The sequence below is a fragment of the Neolamprologus multifasciatus genome, chromosome 4 (genome assembly GCF_963576455.1).
Source record: "Neolamprologus multifasciatus chromosome 4, fNeoMul1.2, whole genome shotgun sequence".
NCBI classification, from domain to species: domain Eukaryota; kingdom Metazoa; phylum Chordata; class Actinopteri; order Cichliformes; family Cichlidae; genus Neolamprologus; species Neolamprologus multifasciatus.
In genome coordinates this window covers 11,632,312-11,643,693 of record NC_140442.1, presented here as the reverse complement: position 1 = coordinate 11,643,693, position 11,382 = coordinate 11,632,312, and the positions used below count along the sequence as shown (strand labels likewise).

The 11,382-nt window shown below is 39.5% G+C and overlaps 1 protein-coding gene across 1 annotated transcript; it reads right to left on the bottom strand.

Annotated features, from left to right (window-relative positions):
- Positions 1-456: 456 nt before the first annotated feature.
- LOC146519884 (myosin heavy chain, fast skeletal muscle-like) lies at positions 457-11,025 on the bottom strand. Its single transcript, XM_085157301.1, has 40 exons — positions 10,986-11,025; positions 10,671-10,893; positions 10,428-10,571; positions 10,186-10,342; positions 9,984-10,011; positions 9,796-9,907; positions 9,611-9,703; positions 9,461-9,524; positions 8,960-9,058; positions 8,767-8,870; positions 8,535-8,673; positions 8,330-8,448; positions 8,081-8,230; positions 7,826-7,996; positions 7,432-7,738; positions 7,222-7,298; positions 7,041-7,128; positions 6,831-6,948; positions 6,594-6,717; positions 6,378-6,514; positions 6,019-6,274; positions 5,586-5,828; positions 5,275-5,451; positions 5,019-5,164; positions 4,833-4,923; positions 4,340-4,729; positions 4,081-4,207; positions 3,842-3,960; positions 3,420-3,616; positions 3,144-3,327; positions 2,885-3,050; positions 2,627-2,751; positions 2,225-2,533; positions 1,931-2,134; positions 1,723-1,848; positions 1,466-1,636; positions 1,216-1,320; positions 1,030-1,125; positions 779-910; positions 457-586 (listed from the first exon to the last, which is right to left on the bottom strand). Exons 2-40 carry the CDS (start codon positions 10,872-10,874, stop codon positions 569-571), a joined length of 5,817 nt encoding a protein of 1,938 aa, XP_085013427.1. The 5' UTR covers positions 10,875-10,893; positions 10,986-11,025; the 3' UTR covers positions 457-568.
- Positions 11,026-11,382: the final 357 nt, after the last annotated feature.

Sequence of the window (11,382 nt, the reverse complement as noted above, 5' to 3'; positions counted from 1 at the left end):
ATATGTTTACAAATGCTTATTATGCTTACAAGATAGTAAATTAGTCTGAAAGGTTTAATATAGCAGCTCTCACCTATATATAGGTGAACACATTTGGCTCACCGTTTGGCAAAAAAACGTTCCGGTTTTTCTCTTTCTCATCCTTAACTAATGCTTTATGAACCATTAATAATGGTTTGAGAAGCATTTACAGATTAATAAAAAAATATTGACATATGCAGCCATTTGTTTAACTGATGTGACAAGGGAAATTAATTGTTTAATGGAAATTTTGCTTGTGAAGCACAAATTTTTTAGGATTGCAAAAAATTTACTTTTAAATTATGATAGTTTTTGTGAAATGTGGTTTTCTTTTAAAGGTAAAGCAAAAGTGCTTTTTTCAAGAAACTACTGTGTTAAACATTGTATGTTTGATAGTGAATATTTTAGAATATACAATAAATAAAACTCTTTACATTTCATGAAATCATAATGAAAGTGTTTATTGAATTAATACATCATAAGCAGACAATTTAACAGTTAGTTCATATTTTATGAACACTGCCAAAAAGTTCCAAAAGAATGTGTCTTATTCAGCACTTTCACCCTGAAAAAAATAATGAAAGGTAAAATTATTCAACGCATATTAACAGTAAGCAATTTATCGCGTGTTGTTTTTGTACAAGTATCTACACTCTCTACACTCTAATTAATAATACAAAGCAAGCAACATTCAACATTATATTAAACACTCATCTGATCAACATTAAATGTTGTGTAAACGAATTAGATGAATTACCTTTCCAACATCACGGCTCTTGGCTCTCAGTTTGTTGACCTGGGATTCAGCAATGTCAGCACGCTCCTGAGCTTCCTCCATCTCATGCTGGACCTTTCTCAGTCTGGACATGTGGGTGTTGGCCTGTTCTTCCTGTTCAATGTAACAATATGTTTTGTTTTGTTTTGTAAATATCAGGTCATATATGTTAGTTATATTTCAGTTAAAAAGTTGTGCACTCCATTTGTAAAATCACAGAACATTTTACTCACAGCCTCCTCAGCCTGTCTCTTGTAACCCTTGACTTTGAGCTGCAGCTTGTCCACCAGATCCTGAAGTCTGACCAAATTCTTCTTGTCCTCCTCAGTCTGCATAAACAACAAACTGTTACTGACGGCTAAAGAAGAAACAATTTAGGAACTTAAATGTAATAAATATTTAGGTAAATGTGTAATCACCTGGTAGGTGAGCTCCTTTACTCTCCTCTCATATTTGCGGACTCCTTTAACAGCATCAGCTCCACGTCTTTGCTCAGTTTCAACTTCAGTTTCCAGTTCACGGACCTTTAATGCCATGATAAATAATGAGCTTTTAATAAATATTAAAAGTACAGAGAAGAAAAAGGGTTTGAGATCATGTGATGGAATCAAAGTGTTTTTTTCTTCTTCTTTTTTTAAATATTTGAAAAATAGTTCAAGAACAACATACCCTGGACTCCAGTTTCTGGAGCTGCTTCTTGCCACCCTTCATGGCGAGGTTCTCGGCCTCATCCAGACGGTGCTGCAGGTCCTTGACTGTGACCTCCAGGTTCTTCTTCATCCTCTCCAGGTGAGCACTGGTGTCCTGCTCCTTCTTCAGCTCCTCAGCCATCATGGCAGCCTGAAATTATGGGTGGTGTTGGCATTATTGATCAAGCATGAACAAGAATTTTGAAAAGATAAGATCCTTGTAAAGTAATAACTTACATCAGTGATAGCCTTTTTGGCCTTCTCCTCAGCATTTCTAGCTTCTTGAACTGCATCATCCACCTCACCCTGAACCTGGACAAGGTCAGTCTCCAGCTTCTTCTTGGTGTTCAAAAGACTGGTGTTCTGAATGAAAAAGAAACCGTTTTAATGATGTGATTCTCACTCTCTTATATCTCAAAGTTCTTGTAAAGTAATGAATACCAACCTGAGAGTGAAGCAGTCCAACACGCTCGCTAGCATCAACCAACTCCTGCTCAGCCACTTTGCGTCCTCTCTCTGTCTGCTCCAGAGCGGCTCTCAGCTCCTCGATCTCAGCTACCATCAGACCATTTCTGCGCTCCACCATGGCGACCTGCTCCTTCATGTCTTCCTGTCCTCTGACTGCATCATCCAGGTGCAGCTGAGCATCCTGATGACAAAAAAACAAATGATATTATGATTGTTTGCTTGGAGGTTAATTTAAAAAAAACACAAACACACAAACGATCTACCAACTCACCTTGAGCTGTCCTTGGACATTCCTCAGTTGTTTCTGGGCCTCAGCAGCCTGTCTGTTGGCATGGCTCAGCTGAATCTCCATCTCATTCAGGTCTCCCTCCATCTTCTTCTTGATTCTCAGGGCATCATTCCTGCTCCTGACCTCAGCATCAAGAGTGCTCTGCATGGAGTCAGTCACCCTCTGGCTGTTCCTCTTGATCTGCTCCATCTCCTCATCCTTCTCTGCCAGCTTCCTGTCAATCTCACCTTTTACCTGGTTTAGCTCAAGCTGAACACGAAGGATCTTGGCCTCCTCATGCTCCAGAGTTCCCTTTAAATAAAGGGTTATTTCAAAATAAACTGGAGAAGGGATACTTTTATAAATTTAATTACAAACAAAGTACATTTTTATAAAATACATTACCTCAGCTTCCTCCAGAGCTGTCTGAATTTCAGACTTCTCAGTCTCAACAGTCTTCTTGGCCTTTTCCAGCTCATGGATGCTCTTTCCTGTCTCACCAATCTGCTCAGTCAGATCTGAGATCTCCTCTACAGAGCAAACACAGCCAAGAGTTTTAGTACTTGGAGCTGATATATGCAGATGTTTTTGCCACAACATAACATATAAATGAATATAAACATTAGAATCATATCCATATGATCTATAGCAAGATAAGCATACGCTGCAGGTTCTTGTTCTCTCTCTTCATGGTCTCAAGATGATCCAGAGCCTCTTCATATGAGTTCTTCATCTTGAACAACTCAGTGCTGAGAGAACGAGCCTCCTTTTGGGCTCCTTCCAGCTCTGCCTGGCTCTCCTCATACTTCTGTTTCCATTCTGCCAGGACCTAGATTAATTAAAAATAAATAAATTAAATAATTAGTTGTTGTAATGGGTGTAATTTCTCCTTTGATGACCGAGGTTATGTTTAAATCTTTACCTTATCAAAGTTCCTCTGCTTCTTGTCAAGGTTGGCAGCCAGAGCATTAGCTCTCTCCACATCAATCATGAGGTCCTCCACCTCACTCTGCAGCCTCTGCTTGGTCTTCTCCAGTGAGGCACACTTGGAGTTCACAGCCTCAATGGATTCCTCAGCCTCCTGCAGGCGCTGGGCAAGCTTTTTCCTATCGTTTAAATAATTTTGTTTTTATTAAGGCTGAATTGGTTGGTTTTAAGTCTGAAAACTAATTTAAACAATGAAAGTATGGTGACTTACTTGGCCTCCTCCAGCTCCTCAGTTCGCTGGATGGCATCAGTCTCATATTTGGATCGCCACTGAGCCACCTCACTGTTGGCCTTGGACATTCCTCGCTGCAGCTCAGCCTTGGCCTCCTGCTCCTCCTCAAACTGCTCTCTGAGCAGGTCACAGTCATGACGTGCTGACTGAACAGCATGAGCCAGGGCATTCTTGGCCTGTTGAAGTGACAGTTGACTTCAGATTTCGATATTTTATTGTTGAAATCAATTTTAAAGTCTAATGGTGAGAGGATAAGAAATTTAAGAGGTAAAACCTTAGAAAGATATTAGAGGATTATCTTTCTCAGAGTTACTGAGTTTCTCTATAACTGATTAAAACTTTTCTCTGTTTTTATTAGTAAGTGCTGAAATTTAAAAGAAGATAGCAAATATAGTTCAGACCTTCACTTCCTCCTCAACGTGTCTCTTCAGTTCCTCAATCTGCTGAGTGAAGGCCTGCTTGCCCCTTGTGAGCTGGGAAACAAGAGCTTCTTTCTCCTCAAGCTGGCGACTGAACTCGCCTGTAAATAACACACATGTATTAAGCCCAGTTTGTTCCATTTCACCCACTGATTGGTTGTAGTTTTAGGTACCTGTAAATGACAAAATTGACAGACTGTTTTTTGTTATACATCACTTACCATTCTCTGTTTGAAGTCTCGCCTTCTGGGCATTAATGTCATTCAGCTGACGAACATTCTCATCATTTTTGGCTTTGAGTTCACTTAGTTGATCCTCAAGAGTCCTGCACATTTTCTCCAAATTGCCCTGTCAACAAGTAAGGTTATATGTTACTAAGGTTATTATGTCATATCCATGTTAAAAGTTAATGAGCTGCTTTGGAGGTCCTGAAATGTAAAAAAGAAAAGAAAATGTGTTCTCTATAAACAATGTCCACACCTTTGCTTTAGCAACAGCCTCCATGTTGCTGGAGAGGTCATCAATCTCCATCTTGTACTCGCTCTTCTCTTTCTCCAGCTTCTGTTTGACACGCTGGAGGTTGTCGATCTGCTCTCCGAGCTCTGCAACAGTGTCAGCCTGCTTCTTACGGAGAGCTGCTGCAGTAGCTTCATGCTGCAGAGTTGATTCCTCAAGATCACGACGCAGTTTCTGGAACTCAGCCTCTCGCTTCTTGTTCATCTCAATCTGAGCAGCTGTTGCTCCACCAGCTTCCTCGAGCCTCTCACTGATCTCTTCAAGCTCCCTGGAGAGGTCGGCTCTCTGCTTCTCTACCTTAGCCCGAGCTGCCCTCTCAGCCTCAATCTCCTCTTCCAGCTCCTCAATACGAGCCTAGTTTGAAATTATTTGGATTTATTGATTAGAACCTAAACTAAACTAGGTTTTTGAATTATAATGAACAATATTCTTCATGAACACTGGCCGTTAGTGTTACCTGAAGTTCTTTGATCTTCTTCTGAAGTTGAGCACCAAGGGATTGTTCATCTTCAATCTTGCTGAGAAGCTGGCTGATTTCAAAGTCCTTCCTTGGTGTGGAAGAAGTATGGTTTTACGATCACAGTCCATATTATTATTGCAATGCAATGTGTGTAAAGAAAATCATTTACAAAAAATGCCCTACTTCTTGATTTTCTCATCAGACTGCTGCTTGTCATTCTCCAGATCCATTATGGATTCCTGAGCTAGTTTCAGATCTCCCTCCAGCTTCCTCTTGGCTCTCTCAAGGTCCATGCGGAGCTTCTTCTCTTGCTCCAGTGAACCCTCAAGCTATAAAGTCATGTCAGTTGATTCAAGTGGTTGGAAAGACAATGATTTAGTACGAAAATTCTTTCCATAAAAAACAAAAAACAAACACATCATTATTATAGTTTTCTTACATCATCAACTTGCTGTTCCAGCTTTGTCTTGGACTTGGTCAGAGTGTTGACTTTGTCTTCCTCTGCCTGGAGATCATCCAGTGTTTGCTGATGGGCCTCTTGTAAGGCTTTCTTCTCCTTAGTCAACTTGGCAATTGACTCATCTTGAGATGCCATCTCCTCTGTCAGGTTTTTCACCTTAAATAATGTGAATACATTAAGTTTTATTTTGTTCGAGAATTTGCTGAATATTTGAACGTTTAAGGTGTCTATTCAAAGAACAACATTACATGCTTTAATTTAAATAAGAATACAATCAATATGAACTGAACCTTGTTTTCTGTGGCATGTTTCTCCTTCTCCACTTTGGCCAAGGTGAGCTCCAAGTCATCAATGTCCTTCTTCAGCTCAGAGCATTCATCCTCCAGCTTCCTCTTCTTAGCAGTCAGCTCAGCATTGATTTCCTCTTCATCCTCCAGTCTCTCACTTGTCTCTTTGAGTTTGGCCTCGAGCTGGATCTTGCTCTTAATGAGCCCCTCACACCTTTCTTCAGCATCCGAGAGATTGTCAACTTCCTATAATACATGTTGAACACACAAGTTAGATTATTTGTGAGTCACATTGTCCTAGTGTTTTCTTGATTGTAATTTTAACTACACTTTTAGCAAATAAATAATCACAGGATGAGACAAACATGTGGTCCTTTTATATATAACTTATATACGTGAACTATAGGTGTAATATATACTTTTCTCCACTACTTACTGCAGCCACTTGAAGTTGCAGGTCATTCTTCTCCTGCAGCAGGCTGACCATCTTCTCTTCCAGTTCCTTCTTCTTAGCCAGAGCAGCAGCCAGGTCTGTCTGCATCTTCTCATAGTTCTCCTTCATATTCTGCAACTCCTTCTCAGTCTCAGCACTCTTCAGAAGAGGCTTGATCTTGAAGTACACTTTGAGCCATGGCCAGTTCTTGACATTCATGAAAGAACGGATGTTGTACTGGATGGTGTAGATAGATTCTCTAAAAACCAAACATGAGAACGTTACTTCTATCGTAGTAGGATCTTTTTATAACAAAGGAAATGCAAAAGAGAAAACAAAATAGTTAAGTATAATAATGTTACCTCCTCTCCATCATCTTCACAAACTCTTTCCTCATGACGTATCCTCTGCAGAGAGCCTGAGTCATGGTCACCAGCTCAGCCAGTTTCTCATCTCTCATCTCCTCAAGAGTGCCCAGCAGACCAGCTTTGAAAAACACCTATTTAATCATTGAAAGCATAAGTACAAGTGCAAATGGACAGTGTTTTGTTAATGTCAATTAATATAATGAAGTGTACCTTTGTGTGCCCAAACATGTACTGTGTATGATCTACATCAATGGAGCCAAGCAGCTTCTCTGAAGCTTTCTTGTTGTCAATGAACTGTCCCTCAGGGATGACGCTGGCATTCAACACTTTGTATCTTTAAGAGAAAATCATGTTGTTACTTAGATTTTTCTTTCATTATATTCAACTTTCCCCTTTACAACAACAATGAAACCATTTTTCCTTTCCAATATTGTAATGTGCTGTCACCTCTGCTTGAAGTCACCATAGAGGATTCTGCTGGGGAAACCCTTTCTGCAGATTCTGATGCCCTCCAGTACACCATTACACCTCAGCTGGTGGATGACCAGGAAGTTCTCCATAAGGCCTGAGAGTCAGAAATGCATAATGTTTCAAATCATTTCTATATTCTTACTGTCATTTTTACAGTTAATATTACTTTGGTGTCCTGTGAGGTACCTGGGGTCTTTGTCTCATTGGGAATCAAGCAACGGACAAAGTGAGGATGAGTGCTTCTTAAGTTGGTCATCAGCTTGGCCAGATTCTCCTGTAGATCAACATCATTAGATAATAGGTTAATAAGGTTAATAGTAGTTAATAATATTTAAATATGAAGTTTTAATTTGTTTTCTATACGTACTCTGAAAAGAGCAGACACAGTCTGGAAGGAACCACCCTTCTTCTTACCACCCTTCTTGCCACCACCACCAGCAGCCTCTGTTTTCATAAACAGTAAATTTCATTATTGGAATTGAAAAAATATTTTTCACAGTATAATTTTAGCCTGCAGTATGCACATTGTAGCTATCTGTACTGGACATGGGAGTTTGTGAGCACTTTTTTTTCTTACCTTCAGCTCCACCATGGGCTGCGTACAGGAAGCCCAGCAGTTTGTTTGAAGACTTCTGGTAGAGCTGCACAACCGATTCATTCAGTGGGTCCTTGTTCTTGTCCAGCCAGCCAGTGATATTGTAGTCCACTGTACCAGCATAGTGAACCAGAGCGAAGTGTGCCTCAGCCTTGCCCTTTCCAGGCTTTGGTTTCTCAAATGCTTTGGTCTTGCCAAGATGCTGATCATGCAGCTTGTTCTTGAACGTTGTGTCGGAGGCCTTGGGGAACATGCACTCCTCTTCAAGGATGGAGAAGATGCCCATTGGCTGAGAAAATGGCACATGTCATATTAAAATTTCAACAGAGATAACATATGCAACCACACGTACATTTCTTCCTGAGCAGCTGTTTACCTTCTCAATAAGCTCAATGCAGGCAGCCAAGTCCATACCAAAGTCAATGAACTCCCATTGAATGCCTTCTTTCTTGTACTCCTCTTGCTCCAGGACAAACATGTGATGGTTGAAAAACTGTTGCAGTTTCTCATTGGTGAAGTTGATGCAGAGTTGCTCCAAGCTGTTGAACTGTAACATTACAAACATTTTTAATTTCATGGCAATACAGTATTTAACATTTAGCAAATGTGGTGAAATGTCTCAAGTGCTCACATCAAAGATCTCAAACCCAGCGATATCCAGCACTCCAATGAAGAACTGTCTGGGCTGCTTTGTGTCCAGCATCTCATTGATACGGATAACCATCCACAAGAACATTTTCTCATAGATAGATTTGCACAGAGCTGAGACAGCATTGTTGACCTGGCGAACAAGAATTTATAATGATACAAAACCATATGAATACAGCTATAATGTTTATAATTATAATATGATAATACAAGTCTCCCTTTTTTAAATTACCTGTGGGACGGTCTGACCTTTGGTCACCATCTCATTGCCAACCTTGACTCTTGGGTAGCACAAAGCTTTCAGCATATCAGCCGAGTTCAGGCCCAGTAGGTACGCAATCTTGTCAGCCACTGTTGGATTAAAACAAATCATTATAATACCTAATAAATACAAATTACTGCAAACATTTTTCTATTATAGAACTTTTTCACAATACCCTCAGTGCCATCAGGTTCAGCCTGCTCTTCACGTTGCTTCTGCTTGAATTTCATGTTGCCATGATGCATCACAGCACCAGTCAGCTTGTAGATGCTTAACTTCTCATCAGCACTAAAGCCCAAGATGTCAATAGCAGTCTGTAAGAAAAAAATGAAATCAGCTATTAATAAATAAAACAAAAGAAGATATTTATGGTTAATTATAAAATTCTGTGTCAAATGTAATTTTACATCTGTTGCAATGAACTCCTCCACATCATTGATGCTCTTGACAGTGATTTCACCCTGACTGATCATTGGATAGTCATAAGGGTTAGTTGTGATCAGAAGAGCCTCTGAAAGGAGAAATGAAGTTAACTTCTTTTTTGCTTAGAATGTGATTTAATGGTTTTAAAATTTAAATTTAGGTGTCCTGTTAACATACCCAGAAGCTCAGGCTTGTGGCCTGTCATCAGCTGATAGAAGATATGGTAGCTCCTCTCAGCAGACAACTGGAAGGTGACACGGGACTTCTCCAGCAGATCTAAGGACAACAGATTAATTTTGACACTGTAGACATGAGACATCACAGTCAAAACTGCAAAATGGATCATACATGCATTCATTTCCTTGGCTGTCATTGGGGGTGTTTGAAACTTTTTTCAGTTTTGTTGCTTTACTAATAAAGTGCTTCACAGTATACCTTATTATACTTTAAATGTTCTGTGAAGATGCAATATGTTCCTGCTTATACTAACACACATGATAACTACTGGGTTACAGTATATAACTTACATATATAGTGTAAAAAACTGTTCATACATCCGTGTGTTTCACCAAAATAGACAATATTACTTCTTCTGAAATTAAGTGACTCATCTCTGTATGTGCTGTAAAATAATTTCTATCACAGATAATGGTAATCTGCACTGTGGTTCAAACTTACATGTTTCAATATCAGCTGAAGACAGCTTGCCAGATGTGCCAAAGTGAATCCTGATGAATTTACCCTACAGGGGTAGATCTTTATTAATATTGCCTTTCATGAGAGAAGTAGTAAAAAGCTCATTTACATTAACTCGTTTTAATCACTTACAAAACGAGAGGAGTTGTCATTCCTCACAGTCTTGGCATTACCGTAGGCCTCCAACAGAGGGTTGGCAGCAACAATCTGATCCTCAAGAGAGCCCTGCAAGAATATATTGTGTTTATGTGAGGTGATCTTCCCAAATCGATTTTCATTTTTGTCACAAAGACTTTGATGCAGAATAAAGAATCTACCTGCATTTTGCCAGGTGTTGGCTCAGCCTTCTTAGCTCCAAGAGCTGCAATTGTTGCAAAGTACTGGATGACACGTTTGGTGTTGACAGTCTTTCCCGCACCGGATTCCCCACTGGGATTTAGGGGACACATTGTTAAAATGCCTTAAAGTTTTTATAGATTTTTAATGTAGTTTTTATTATACTCACGTAATCAGGACAGACTGGTTCTCACGATCTAAAAGAAAAACATATAGGCATGTCTTGAATAATCTTAGGATTCATTTATTTCCTGTCACTTATAAGTAGCTATGTGCTAAGAAGCAATTTTTTTCACACAATTATTAATGGTCGTCTCTTTAAGTAGAAGTCCTAAATGCATTTAAAGGTTTTAATAGGGAATTGAGCTTACCAGTGAGCATGAACTGATAGGCATTGTCAGAGATGGAGAAGATGTGGGGTGGAGCCTCAATCCTCTTCTTCCCTCTGTATGCTGCTACACATGTAGCATCATATACAGGAAGCCACTTGTAGGGATTGACAACAACGCAGAACAACCCAGAGTAGGTCTGTATCATAGAGAATAAATATCATTTAAACATTTACAGACCAGCATGATATTTTCCTTTCACACACAGCAATGTGAAAACTTACGTAGATCATCCATGATGCATAACGCTCTTTGAGGTTAAACAACACAGATGGCTCATTAAGGTGGGTCATCATGGCCATGTCCTCCATCTTATCAAACTTTGGAGGGTTTCTAGGGTGGATTTCATCGTCCTTTACAGTGACCGTCTGAATAGAAAATTAAGATCACTTAGAAAAAAGATCAGCTTTCAAAGTTCGGCACTATATATTTGACAAATAGATAAAGTACATTGATAATTCATCTACCTTTCCTCCGTCTGTCTCAACAGTGGCTTTACCACCCTCCTTCTTGGTAAGTTTCCCCTTGACATACATCTCATCAGTATCAGTCACAAAGAAGGCCGTCTTGGCATCAAATGGAGCAGTCTGGGCCTCAATCCTCTCTTTTTCTGGCTTGCGGAGGTAAATGGACGCTGGGCCATACTGCGCCATCTCCGCGTCTGTGCTCATGGTGGCACTTTACTAGAGACTGAAAATATGATGGATTGAACATAATTCAAACACTGTACTCATTATACAAACCATAATTGACATCCATTCTTTTTGATTCGTGGATTTTACCTCAGCTGATGCAAACAGAAATTCCTTGGTATCCTGTGTATGTCAAGGTGCTATAAAATAAGTAAACGTATATCAATGGACATTTTACTCTTCAGTTTAAGAATCCATTCAAAAAGCAAAATTTTCATTGCCATTAAAAAATGTAATAACCCAACACTTAAAAGTGTAAAATATAAACTTAATGAGAGCATATAATACACAGCAGATAAAACATGGTAGCTGAATCCTTTACTGTACTCACCCGTCTTAGATGCCCGTCAGTTAGAGCAAATGTCCAGAGCTGCTGCTTTTATAAACAACGGCTCTGCTTCCTCAGCATTTACACTCTCCTTAGTTTGGTCACGAATGTCTGACACCTTGCTTCTTGATACTGATATGGTCAAAAATAAATGAATTA

Coding starts and splice junctions, on each gene's coding strand:
- LOC146519884 (XM_085157301.1), bottom strand. CDS start 10,874: ATGAGCACAGACGCGGAGATGGCGCAGTATGGCCCAGCGTCCATTTAC. Junction 9,059..9,460: donor TTCAGCTGATATTGAAACAT/GTAAGTTTGAAC, acceptor TGTTGTCCTTAG/ATCTGCTGGAGAAGTCCCGT. Junction 5,165..5,274: donor TGGAACAGCAAGTTGATGAT/GTAAGAAAACTA, acceptor ATGACTTTATAG/CTTGAGGGTTCACTGGAGCA.